The following is a 14,747-nucleotide window of genomic DNA, read 5'->3' on the forward strand; positions in this document are numbered from 1 at the left end:
TTGCACAATAAAATAGAGCATTTTAAAGTGGATGCCATAGATCCTGTTGCCTTACTTTCTGTCATCTTTTGTTTGATAACAGAAAAACTCTCTGGCCTCATGGCTCAACGTTTCTTTGCTTGAATCACAAACTTTAACTCCTTGGTAAAGTAGACACCCACTGCTCTGGAGGTCTCCTGTAACTGGACAACCGACAAGGTTCAGGCAGAAAACTTGCGTGTGAGGAATGCCAAATTACTTCATGTGCCCCATCAAAACACATGATGTTTGTCTTCTGACATGGGGTCTGACTGCATATTTTAATTACCTGCAACCATTTGCCATCCAAATAATGACTTAATCGGCCAGTGATTTATTTAGTTTAACCTCTTTTTGTCAGCAACTTATTAATGACTAATTTCAGGTAGGAATCTATTCACCCTCCAGATGTATGATTATGACTAAAATTACAATTGAGGATTAAAATTTAAAATGACTATCTAGGATTAACTTCTGCCCAAAGCACAAGATGAGTACCAAATCCTGGAGTTTACCTGTATGAATCAAGACGATCCTATTGCAAACTGCTGGTAACTCCTATTGTCGCATAGCAAATGTAGCATTATTCAAGCTAATCCCTGCTTTAAAGTGCCCAAAGAACCCCTGACACTGGCCAGACAGTGCTCATATCATCAAGGGAATCTCTTTCAAAGCTCAGTTACTTTGCCACTTGCTCTTAAGGATCACTACATGGAAGAAAAGCAGATGGCTTGGTGATACAGGCCTTGGAGGGACAACGTGTGTGGTCTTCAACTCTGAGAGTGATGCCAGGCTCCCATGGTGAGTTGGGTTGGTTAACAGCACACAGTTCCAGAACTGTGAGGTATGAAAAAAAGACTAGAGAATCTATATTTTGTTGAAAGATAAATGTCTTTTTTTTCCTACAGTTTTTTTTAAAGTGTGGCTTTGTGCTTCTTTCAGTCCCTGGAAAATCCTTGCATTTAAGCATTTGATGCCTAAAGATATCTCTTCGAAATAGAAATGAAGAAAATCAATATATTACCCCTCCCCCAAATAAAATAATATTGACTTTTGGATTTGTTATTTAGGATTTGCTATTTATTTGAATATTTCATGTTAAATTTCAGATGCGGCAGTTCAATTTCAAATGATTTTTATATACAGTACGGTAATGTGTCTATTTGTCCCTAATGAATTAAAAAATGTAAACAATCAGTCACCCACTGACATGCTTGGCTCTCTGTTTGAGCTAGCGCAGCACCAGACTGAAATGTACTGTATGCTTCAATATTTCAAAAGTCAGCTTTGCCAAGTTGAAATTTATCTAATGCCTCAAAAGGTCATACTTGGTAAGCTGAAGCTGAATGGAACGAAATGCAACTACAAACATAACATGTGGATTTGTCATTGTTTCAGGCAAAATAAAAGTTCTGCATTAAATTAGGGTACTTACTGTTAAAATTATACAATATGGGTGGCACAGTGGTGCAGTGATTAGCACTGCTACAGTACCTCACAGAACTGAGCCCTAGATTCAATTCCCAGGGTGTTATCTACATGGAGTTTGCATGTCCTCCACAAGTTTGTGTGGGTTTTCTCCAGATGCTCCATTCTCCTCCCACAGTCCAAAGACATGCTGGCTGGTTAATTGGCTTCTGTAAATTTAGCTCTAGTGTGTACATGTTTGTCTGGTATAGGCTCTGGGCCACTGTGTCCCTGAACTGGATAAGTGGAAAATGAAATTGATGCAATGATGATGATTATGCAATATACTACCAATACTTCAATAACAATATTGGGTATAAATCTGGCACTCTTGTAATGTGAGGGATATGTCATAAGAGTCCAAAGAACTCAAAAAGGAATGGCACAGATTAAAAAAACTACTCTAAATACTTTGAGTCTTAAAATACAGTAGATTAAAAAAGAAAGGTCATACAAGAACTCAGAAAGGAGAACCATATGGACCAAATAAGCACCTTGTTTTTCATAATCAATTCATTCTTGAATATTAAAAACTAGTGATGAAAAAACAAAGTTTATGTGCAGAAATTAAGAAAATGTTTACCTGGAAATAAGATAAATTCTTTAAGCCAAGAGCCATTTTGAGGTTGAAGCTATTTTAAACAGTTGAAGTCGTTTTATAGGGAACTTTCAAAATTGGCTGGATGAAATTCTCAGTTCAATAACACACTAACAGCTGAATGTGTAACATGATGTTTTTAGACATTCTTTCTGATGATCATCAACTCTATCATCACACCACTTTTTTCTTTCCCTGAAGACATCTGCTTTCTGTTTTTCTTTTGTTGTTGTTATTTTGTTTTATCTAGCTGACCAGATAAAGAGGCCTCTATGACATGTAAACCATTAGAAAAAATTCAAGGCATCCAATTGTTTATTAGTCTCAGTGGAGATTTACAAAGATAGAAAGACAAAACATAGGAAGGGCTAACCCTTTCTTTACAAATGAGTACTAACTGCCAAACTTTTAACCCAAAAGTTTATTCATGCAAATCTGAATTCAAACAAAACCCTTTCCATTGTGTAACATGACACAAATACATAAAGAAGGATAATGGCTAAAAAGGATTGCAAACAGAAACAATATACAAAGCCGAACAGAATTCTGTTAATGAATAACAAAATAAGGAAAATGCAGTATTATTAAAGTAAATTTCAAACTAATATTTAAATTTATATAAATTTAAAGTGAGAATTTTGCTAGTCCAAACACTTAAGATTTCAACTAGAGAAAAATTATCGCAAGCATCCATCTGGACAGTGCTATCTCAGAGAGGTAGCAATCCTCCGCTGTGTTATTCCATTTAGCTTCAAAACATATAGAAAAAAATTGAGTTTTTTTAGCCTTCAGACAACGCTGAATGCAGGATAAGAGTTTAGAATCAATCTGATTAGCAAGGTGAGCTTTTTGACTCCTTTCGTTCATTTCTAAATTAATCACTTCTGGATTTTCACATGGTGACAGTACACATTATTGCTTCCTGAGTGTTTAAAACATGTTTTATTTGATACAAGCAGATTTAATTGCATTTAGAACCTTGCAAGGGACGAGCACAATGACAAAAAATAAATATTAAAAATAAACAATTTTATGACTGTGTTCCATTCTGCCACCCTGATATACAGTAGTTGCTACTGTCAAAGGAAGAAGACTACGGTGGTATGGCCATGTAATGAGAAGAGATCAAGACCTAATAAAACATAGTAGAAGAGAATACTGAGGGAAAGAGGCCACGAGGAAGTCCTTTAATAAGATGGCTTGATTCAGTGAAAAAAGGTGCTGGCAAGGCGGAAATTGATGAAGATGCCTGGAGAGAGAGGACTTGCTGGAGGAGGCTAGTGGGCGAGGCAATGGATCGGCTTTCGTTCGAGACGCCACCTCAGTAAGTAAGTTCCATTGTGCCACTCTTTAAGCATATCTTTTAGACCTGTCTTTGCAAGATCTGCCCATTAAAATCAGCTATCTGCAATATGTCAGTTGTTTTGTGAAAACCATTTTTCATTACGACTTTAATTGTTGAAAACTCCATCCTAATTAGAAGGCAATCACATCTTACAGTACAGATAAAAAGTTTTATAAACATCAACATCAAATTCTAATATCCTCCCCTGCAGTGTGAATGCTAACAAATCCCTCAGGTATGTTGGCTGGTATAGCGGCCTGCTCTTTAACCACACTGCTCTGAGGTTTCCATTCACCAGACTGTGGTCATACGTTCCACTGTGTGCAAAGACATTTCCAAATATAATTTAGCATAAGAGCCCATTATCCTCAGCCGTGAAGCCGTTTCCCCAGTGTTGTGCGACCCATGAGTCACCGCAGTGATGGGCAGGCAAGCTCATAGCCAGCTGCGCTCCAGCTGAAAATCACGAGTGGCATTAATTTTGATTCCCCGCACAGCTTTCATACCTTTATTTATTTTCACTTGGCCCATGTTTATACTCCATAATGGAGCAGTTCTGTGCAGTGTGCCGTATGGCTGGAAATGAAAGCTGGGTGTTGGAGCTTGGACACTGAACTAAGCCTTTTTGGTTTCCCCCCTCCCTTTGTCAGTTGCACATTCTTATACAGTGCATTACCCTGCACTAGCAGCAAACTGGTAGGGGGGTTTCTTTTGTCACGCCAGTTTTATCGTTTGGAAAGTTAAGAAAGTTAATTGCACTTTCCAGAGGAAAAAAAAACATTTTTTTGGGAAAAAGGCTTGCAGAATCACAGTTCCATAAATTGTGGATCAAATTGAGCTGCAAGACATGAAACAGTGTTTATGCATTTTGTTGAAGAAGACTAAATATTTTAAGACATAGTTGACTGGTGGTTATGCGATTTGCTGATTTCAAAGTTGACATTTGATTGGAAAGAAAATCTAACAAGTATGCCACAGCTGCATTAACTGAACAGCGTCATACAAATGTTGTATAAATTAATTTCTCCAATAAATGTGTAAGCGTAAGACCACTATTTGTGCTTAGCCTACAGTATATGATCTGTAACCTCATTTACTACGAGGGGTATTTCTGACTGCTTTTAATTTAATTTTGTACTATGTTTTGACGAATTGAAATGGAGAATCTATTTTTTTTCGTGTTTTTTTCCGAATGCCTTTAATTTGCTTTGCTTCTTATCCCAAAAACAAAACTTTCCATAAACCCCCCAAAAATATTTTCATAACATTCAAAGTATTTCTTTCAAGTAAGATTGAATTTTTATTAACATATGGCGTGTCTGGAAAGCTTCTGTAAAAAGGAAGTTTTTTACATAATTTATTACATTAATATTCACTGGATTCTGTGAACACATGGTCACTATTTAATTCTTGGCTTTGGCTAATTAAACTAATATTATTACAGCTCTGTGAATGATTTAATTTAGGGTTGAATATGATACGAACACATTCCATAATTTGTCTCACGGATGTATTGAGAGAGCAGCTTGAAAATCTTTGGAGAGAGACGTAAATATTAAACTACTGTATGTAAGGTGATCACAGAGACTGATCTCGCCAACCTACTGACCTTAACCCCAGTTCAATGTACAGTGCCTTAAAAAAAATACTGGGATACCAAATTCAAAATCGTTATTGTAAGCAATTTGTTTTTATGATCATTAGAACAATATGAATGAAAAGTACAATATAATATGCTGCAATAGCAATAATTGCATGAAGTCTATAACCCTTTAAGCAGACCAGACTCTTGTGTGACTATTTAAGATGCTTTGCAGCGGACACTTTGAGAACTTGCTTATTCTGGATTTTGGATAATCTGGATTCTAAATGTTCTAGAATTTCTAGAATTGTCTTGACTTATCTTCATACTTTTGAGCAAATTATGAAGCTTCTGGTGGAGATAAAGTATAGTATCTTGCCCCACACACAGTAAGGAGGATGGCTGGGGAAGCAAAGAAATATCCAAAGGCCACAGTTAGAAAACTACAGAATTTGGTTCCATCTTGGGGTCACTACAGTATGTCTCCAAATCTACCATTAGACAAAACCTCCATGCCAATAGGCTATTTGGAAGGGCTGTCAGAAAAAAACAACCAGAAACGTAAGTGCCTGTAGTTTGCTAAATGGCACTGGAACTTGGAACCGGGAAAATAGAGCTGTTTGGCCACACACACCAGCAACGGGTTTGTCTTCAAAAGAAGGATGATCATGCAGAAAAGGATGCTACTGTTAAATATGGTGGTGAATCTTTGATGTTATGCAGTTGTTTTGCTTCCACTGGTCCTGGGGGATTATAATAATGAGCTCCACCGGGCACCATGGCATTTTAGCCTGTACACACATCAAAATCCACTAATAATAATTAACTGGCCACAAAATCAACATTTTGCAATGACCATCTCAGTCTCCAGACAGAACCTAATTGAAAACCTGTGGTTTGAATTGCAGAGAGAAGTCCATAAGTGCAGATTGATCAAGGGTCTGGAAAAATTCTGTACGGAGGAATGGCATCCCAGGAAACATCCCTCCCAATGTGTTCTCCATTCTTGTAAAGCATCATAGAAAAAGTCTCAGTGTTGTTATCCTTGCAAGAGGAGAGTGCACTAAATAATGAAAACAGGGATGCCAAAATCTTAATTACTTTTTTTAAAATACATTTACATTTTAATTTTGGTTGATTACAATGATTAATAGAGGTAAATATACTCCATATGATAGTAAATTACAAAATAACTCTTTTTGTGTTTGTCTTTATCAAGGGAGCCAATAACTGTGGAGGTGACTGTGTATATACTATAAATGCTATATATAATACAGTACATATATGGAATTTATATTGGGAATGGAAAGCTACTTTAAATGATGCTCACAGTGTAGATAACAATTACCACATTAATCCATGTGCTGATAGCTACGCCTTTGTGCTGAGTCTGTGGTAATTTAGTTATTCTAATGCAGAAACATTCTGTCTAAATTCTGGCCACTCTCAAAATGGAAAATAACAATGTAGCAATTTGTAAAACCTCATGACATGCTATACAACTCCAAAATACTTGCAAGAACCTGGTATTCATTATTTCCATAATTGAACATGACACATTATGAAAAGATTAAAAGGGAAAAGTAGTAATAGGAAAATGGAAGAAAAGAAAAGAAGGTTTTATATGGATGTTTTTGTTCATTATGGACTTGCTTCAGTGTGAACAGTAAAAAGTGGATAATTCTTACCTTTATATCCCAGAATAGCTACAGCAATAGTCAACAATGCACATAAGACATATAAAAGAACAATGGCTGCTTTGAGTGCCCAGTCATTTTTGCATTTGGTACATTGCGTACCCTCCTGAATTCCTGCAACAGAAGAAACACACAAGCGTCAGCTTCTCAAGATCTGCTTTTGTTTTGTCTGAGAAATCATCACATTTCTGTGGTGGTGATGGCACACCTAAAGATCTTAAAGCTGCTTAAAAATGTATGACAGTATTTACATCTGTTCCCTTGTTTGCATAACCTGTGTAATCTCTGCATGTTTTTTTTTCTCAGTTTGGAGCTCAGTGTGATCAGCTGTACAGTTTATATTTGCATCTATATTAAATATATGAAAAAAAAATGTATTTACAGTATACAGTATAGTAACATACTGACCTCTACTGCAAATTAATTGGATATTCAACCCTTATCCTGATCATAGCCTGAACAACAACCCATACCCTAAATCTAGGATGAGGGGCATATAATAATATTTTATAACTGCTTATACAATTATTAATAACATGTTAATAGATTGTTTACAGACAGTTATTAGCTAATTCCTATACTAAATCATTACCACTTATTCTCCATTTTTAAATTACTTAATTAGTTAATGGATGCAAATAAAATTATTGGTACCTTTTAATTGGAAGAAGGTTAGTTACTTATTGCAATTGTGTGAAACTGGTACTCAGTTTTTCTCTAGTACACAGTGTCCTTCCTCAGTAGATAGTGATGTCCGAGAGCTTTACTTATGTCTTTCTTATTATACACCACATAAAAAATCTCAATCGTGCTTTAGAGATTTAGAAATCATTTAAACAATAAAGAGATCAATCCATTCATAAACCCTGACTGAATGCCTTCATCATCCTGTTCTCTGGCCAATAATTCTCTAGAGTCATTTTCGTCTTGTGATGGTATTAACAGAAAAATGAAGCACATAAATCCTACCACACACATGTGCATAGAACAGTTCTTTGAACTGAAATTAATTTCAGTACATCCCTTCTCCATGAATTTCCTTGTTTTCTAAGGCCTCACCAACCACATCAGGCCAACTGAATTAACCTTTCATTTACGTTTATATAATTGATACACGCTTCCCTCTATCTGTGAAAATGGAAGATACAATTTCAGTATCATTCAGGGTTTAATGGAACTTCTTTCTCAAAACCTCCTATGAGAGCACATCCCTTGTTCAAGGTGAAGTTATAGTGGGGAATGAAGCATATTATTCTTTCTTGTTTTCTTAGCCAGAGGAAACTTGTTAACGATTTTCTAGCTGCAGCCTGTAATGGTCCCAGTGCATGTTTACACAGCCAATTAAAACTGTAAAAGCTATTAATCTTCTAAATGGAAACACAAAAAATGTCTAAAAAGCTAAAAAGAATATATCAATTTATATATCTGAGTCATCTCTTGTAAATATACAAAGTACATTTCAGCCTATACCAATACTGTCAAATTTGATTAAATACAAATTATATAAATCAATAATGATCAAATGGTACACTGTTAAATGTCAAGCAGTCTGAATGTCAGCAAAACCTGCAAAGAAAATCTAAAAATTGATAACTGATTGAGCACTGATTTGTGTATTCAGCTCACAAAGTCAATTGATTGAAGCGCCTCGGACAGCAAGTCTTTTTTGGATAGTTCAACACAGTGGCATGGTGTAATTTTTACCAAATTTCAAATTAACTGTCTAAATTTCTCTGGCTGAACTGCTTTAGAGTCCTTTGTAAAATAAAGCACAAAAGTCTGAAGTGCTTTTCAATCACATCAATGACGCTAACAACAGTTGATACTGTATATGCAGCAAAAAAAGACATAGGACATTGTTGTAACAATGCTTCTCTGTTCCCTTGACAGGAATATTTAACTTATATTCTTAAATGAATAAAATGACAGTATATCTCAAACCAATAACTTATCTTCCAACTGCTAGAACAGCATGACCCTGCTTTTTAGAAAATTACGTATGGTATACATGAAAGAACAGGCTCTGAAAGCATCTTCATCTACATTACTTAAGTTGCATGAAAGTTGCATTAGTTGGGATAATACTGTAACTAAACTGATTTATTTTTCAATTTTCTAGTTACCAAAGCAGTGTTGTGCATATAAAATTCAAAGGGACCCATCAGCAACTCATTTAAAATATGCTGATTCAAACTATTCATTTCAACTATTCCTGCAGATTTAATTCACTTTTCATTTGACTTGAACAAAGATTAAATCAGACCCTAAACCAGGGTACAAGGAGTAAGCATTTCAAACATGCAGTTGCAAAGATCCCTATATCCTACAAAGAAACCCAGACAGCTAGAGCTGGGATAGTTTCCTCGTTTTTCTTTCCCTTCTAATTTTATCAGGCTGTAATAAGGATCAGATGCCGCAGGTCAGGCTCAAATGAAAGGCTTCAGCTTATTTGAGTAAGAAGCCCTCCAGTTCCTGTGTCACAGAAAAGGAATCACATCTGGAAAAACAACCTGGCACCCGGAACAAAGACTCCTGTGGTCACATGTGTGTGGGGACCAAATTTAATGCTGTGGACAAAAAAAACAAGCTTCTCAGCATTCCTGTTTTCTCTGTTCATACTGCTTGTTTTCTTAAGGCCATCATCTAAAGGCCTGCTTCAGGTCACATGGTGCCTTATATGTTCTATGAAATGTAAACATAAATTTTGAATACTGGATTTAATTAAGAAATAACCATCTTGTTCCTGCCCCTGCTGTGTTTCATGCATAACTGGCAATGAAGCTATTTGTATACTGCACTGTGAGGTATGCATACCATCACAGCATCTTGTCATTGAGTAGATGGTAACATCTGAATACAAGCAACACTGTTCTGTTGCAGTTCACAACAGAGCAGCAGGATTAAACAGTTCAAAGACAATGAACTACATAGAACTTTGAAATTCTAAGAAAGCAAAAGTGTTCTAAAGTTTGTAAAACACAAGTTCATAAGAAAGAATTGTAAGGTTATGGAATCAATTATTTGAACTAAACTAGTAGATATACTGTATGAAAATAAAATCCTTATAATCACTTAACATGGATTAAGTTCTTTAGACAAACAACAACAGTAATAGATACATGTAGGGCATATGGAATGTCTTTTTCAGAAGACTTTTGAAAAAGTTGCTCATAAACAATTAATTAATAAATGAATTAGGCAACAGGGAAAGTGTTTGACTTAAGAACTGGTTTTTAAATAGAAAACAGTGCTTACAGAAGGAGTGAATATTCAAATTTGGGTGATGTAATTAGTGGAGTATCCCAGGGATCTGTTCTGGAGTCTGTACTAGGACTACTGCTTTTCCTACTTTATATTAGGACGAGCCCAGTAAAGTAACAGTCAGGTTTGTGAGTGATACCAGATTAGGAGGATTAGCAAACATTATAGAAGTAGTAAATGAAATTCAGAACATTCAGAAAACTCCTTACAGATGATGTTTAATGTAATGTGCTAGGAGTTCCATGCAGGTGCAAAAACATAACCTATAAATACAAAATGGGAAACAGTGAACTAGAAGAGGCAATTTATGATAAAAGATTTAGATGTACGCTTTGATACGTCATTTACATCTTCTAGGTAATGTAGAGAAGCAATTAAAAAAAGGCTAGGATATACAATTTACAGTAGTTAATGTGTAGAATTTAAACCAAGGGCGGCCTGGTGGTGCAGTGGTTAGCATTACTGTCTCACAGCATTGAGGTCCTTGGTTCACATCTGGACCTGAGGTGCTATCTGGTGGAGTTAGCATGTTCTTTCTCTGTTTCCTCCAGGTGCTTTAGTTTCCTCCTAAAATCCCAAGACATACAGTAATATGTTATGTCTTAGGTTAACCAGCTAATGCCAAAACTGGGTCTAGTGTGCATGTGTCTGTGTTTGTCCTGTGATTGACTGGCATCCTGTCAAGGGTGTATCCTCCCTTGTACTTGGTGCTTGCCAGGATTGGATCCTACTCCCCCATCACCCTGTATTGGATACAGTGGCTATAAAAGGGACGGATGTTATGTTAAATTGAATGACACACTAGTAGGGCCTTATTCAGAACTGTGTTTACAATTTTTGTCACCAAGATACACAAAATATGTTGCTGGAATCAGTCAGGAGAAGAGCAACCAGACATATTTTTGGAGTTTAAGGGAATTTCCTGTGCTGGCAGGCTGAAGAAACTGGAACTATTTAGTTTTGAATAGAGATGTTTATGAGGGGAATTGATATTACTATTCAAAATCTTCAAAAGCATTGACAAAGTCAACCGAGTGTATTTCTTCAGAATGACCAGTGAAACCAGAGGGCACAAGCTGACTAGTATCTAACTACCAGCTGGCCCAGACGGACTTAAGGGCCTCTCATTTGTAACTTGTCTTATGTTCTTACTTAGACCTTTTTACCAAAAAAGCTTCTGAAGAGCTGAATTTATCATGTATACAATTATGAGAGGAAAACTGTCAAGTTCTCAACAATAATAAAAATGAATGTTGAAATAAAAAGAACATAAATTAAACCTCTAAAAAAGGAACATCCATTAACAGTAAGTTGCTTATTCAGGTGAGGATCACAACAGTCTGGAGCTGATCCCAAAAGCACAGGTGGAACTGAGAACATGTCTGCACACCCCCTTAATGGGACATAAGTCTACTGCAGGGCCACAGAAAAAGGGGAAATTTATACCAGCGAGCATGACCTTAGGAGGTGGGAGAAAAACAGAGGTTTTGTCAAAAGTCCATGAAAACTCTTAAAGTGCTGACACTAGTGCTGTAAAAAACCTGAGTGAATCTGAGGAATGTGCAAAGCAAACCACTGCCATTAATGCCTCCAAAAAAGGTGGAGAGTGAATAAAATGTCCTTTATTTCCCTAGAGAGACAGGACCTACTGTATAACATTAATTAAAACAGACCTGTCAGCTTTCATAGTAGGTGTCATTTATTACCTGAAACAAACAACTTTTTAATTTAATGGAACTGAGTTGTTATCGGTTTTAATCATTAATGTTAGTGTCTGGTTTGGTTCCTGTTAGCTCTTTGAAACATAAGAATAAGTCACTGTATATGTCACCGATTCTTTAAATAACAAAAAATAGCTGGAATGTCATCACTTTCAGGACTAAATGTAACTAACATTTAAAATAGTTTTTCTTATTTTAAGATATCTGCTACAGTTTGAACAAGTCTCCCATTATAGCAAGCTCCATCTTATTAATGTCACAGAGCCTAAACCAGTAAGGCATCTCACTGTTTTTTTAAGAATCTTATTACATTCAATTCTACAATATTCAGTGTGGTACATTATTGTATAAATTTAGTGTGCTGTGGATTTAAGGTTCTACATACAACATCCCCCTTCTTAAATTGAAACACATTGTGAACTAGACAGCAAATCTCCTAATAATCCCTCACCTTTCTTGTCATATCGTCCACTGTTGTCTTTCTCTTCCTGTACAATTGCATCAACTTGTCATATGGTAACCCAGATAAAAAACTATGACTTCATGTTCCAGTTGGGAGACTTTAGAATACATAAATGAATTCCTGTCTATTAAGCACATTTAAAATGTTTCAGTCCAGCAATAACTGTCTTTGTTGTGTTAAGTGTTTCTTTCAGTCATTTCTAAATCTACATTATAGTTTCTCTATATCTCTACATTTCTTTCACAATAAATTCTGAAATATGCTGGAGTTTCATTCTTCTACAATTCTGCTGAAGGCTGTCTCTTACAGAGGCCCTATTCTGCAGGGTCAGCCTTTACTTTCTGTCATTCTAACTTTTTAGCCCTGGAAGAAACATACAGTAGGTGTTTACTTCCCAATCCTCTTCCTACTCTGGCATACACAATTTAATCACCACCTTTCACACATCTCCCAGCTCGAAGTCTTACAACCAACACCATCAGCACTAAAGTCCACCTAGCCACACAACCAGCAAATCAATGTGTACAGTAGTAACCTCTGTGAGGTTACTTTCACCCTCTTTCTCTACCAGAGGTTCACACAGTGTTTAACACAGGCTAAACAACTGCACAATTTCATGACACTCTGATTCAGACCTGTTTAAAAGATATAGAAATGACCTGAACCTACAACATGGTGAATGGAGAAAAAACCCTTCTGCACTGATGCTCTACAGCTACAAATAATAGCTACAGAAAATGAGAAAATTATAAAAGGCTTTGTTACTTTAATCAAGAGGTATCAACCAGAATCCTGCATCAATTTATCGATTTTCCAGTCCATTAAAGGAAAATATGTTATGAGTAGAAATGGGAGGGAAACCCACAGCAGCCAATGCACCAGACACTTTCATCATGGAACAGTGGAGATTGTATAAATCTAAGACACCAAGATGTTTCATTATTTTTTTCAAGAATACTTTCATGATGGATTAGTGTCGAAATCTGCACTGCGGCTGGTAAAACAGCTGCATTTAATTTTGTCTCAGGAAGTCAAAAATACCAGGTCCTGTTTTCATGTACCTGAAATAAAATAGCTGCAAATGCCCAGAGAAGGAATGTTGCCTACCACCTCTTCTGGAAATTTCCAAAGCGACACTAAGAATGCCTGTGCATTTTTATACATTTTACTTGAGTTTTTGTGACACATTTGTCCACTTTCTATTAATGTACTGTATGTATACTGACCACAATAAAAATAAGAAAAACTGTTTCTCCAGAGACGTCTGGAGGTTTTTTACAAAAAGAATGCAGAAATATCTGACTTTTAAAAATATGAATCCTGCCAAATGCCACACAACATGTTCCCATTGACTGTTATTTTGTTCTTGAGGTTAATGAACTCCTTTTCCTTTCTCATTCTAAAAGTTATTCTTTTATGTTTTCTTTTTTCATAAGCATTACAGTTCAAAGACTAAATTTATGCAGAAAACAAAGATGCCAATTTATTTTATTCAAGATGGAATATTTTCATCTGTATAATGGATTTTGTTCTGATTTAAAAGTACAGTATCTATAAATGAACATGTTTATTTCATTTAACTCATTTAAAAAACAGTTCAATTAATCAAGAGCTCAAATGGCAAAGAATCTTAGATGTACTGTGATGAAACCCTCAAGGACTGGTCAGAAAACGTGGTTTAAACCTGTAACAAATTACCTTCAAATTGTAAATTATGATATACAAAATATCCCACATTTTGCTACTACCAAAACAGAAGTCCAAGAAACAACAAACACAATAATATTGTTAGGCCTTTTTTGCTCAAATATTGTGTACAAAAATGTCTCTTAGTGAGAACAAAACCCTTTGACACACTGCCTGCTTTCAGATATGAAAACAGCCTCAAAGATGATTTCTTAAGTTAATACTTCAAGTCACAGTTTACTTCTGTGGCAGAGGTCACCCAGCATTTTATTTTCCTTTAGTATTTTACAGTTTAAGACAAGTCCAAATCACAAACTTGTAAACACTACATTAGGAAATCACACTTGTGCCAAAATCACACTTTTTTAGAAAAAATATCCTACATTACACAGAAAAGTGTATTCTCTTGAAGATGTTTTACAACAACACATAGGATTTGCAAATAGCTGATTGAAAAGATTGTGTGTTAAAAAAAAACGTATTTCATATATTCTGCATTGACTAAAACGTCTACAGTTATTCTCAGTTTCACAGTGTTTGTAGATTCCTCAGCTGGGGAGTGGAGAGTGACACCTCTGGCTTCTGTTATTTTGGTAGCTTGATGCACCTGTTTACCCACAGAGTCTGCCACAGTGACACCTGATAAACGTGTTCACATTGAACAGTGAACAAACTGAGCAGTGAACAAACTGGTGCCCCCTGGCTGCCCATCTGGAATGTCCTGTATGTACATACTGTACGTATTATAACTTAGATGTTGTTCTAAGCTGTTCTTAAATGGATGTCTAGCATGAGTTTGTATAATGAGCCAGTTAAGTTGCCAAGACATTGCTGTGACCTCAGCTATAAATAATCCCACACTTCTTTGTGATTGTTTGCAAATTGTTATTAGAAGAGTGTGTTGTACAA

General features: G+C 35.9%; 1 protein-coding gene across 4 annotated transcripts in view; it reads right to left on the reverse strand.

The window, feature by feature from the left end:
• Positions 1 to 14,747, reverse strand: part of colec12 (collectin sub-family member 12) — a 79,406-nt gene that overhangs the window by 12,096 nt on the left and 52,563 nt on the right. For 2 of the 4 annotated variants that reach the window (XM_088643421.1, XM_088643423.1), the window contains exon 3: positions 6,697 to 6,821. In XM_088643421.1, coding sequence (XP_088499547.1) covers positions 6,697 to 6,821 — 125 coding nt within the window. The remainder of the gene's footprint in view (positions 1 to 6,696; positions 6,822 to 14,747) is intronic. The other 2 variants (XM_088643422.1, XM_088643424.1) reach the window with 1 other exon arrangement.

The sequence above is a fragment of the Lepisosteus platostomus genome, chromosome 8 (genome assembly GCF_059453375.1).
Source record: "Lepisosteus platostomus isolate fLepPlt1 chromosome 8, fLepPlt1.hap1, whole genome shotgun sequence".
Classification (NCBI taxonomy): Eukaryota; Metazoa; Chordata; class Actinopteri; order Semionotiformes; family Lepisosteidae; genus Lepisosteus; species Lepisosteus platostomus.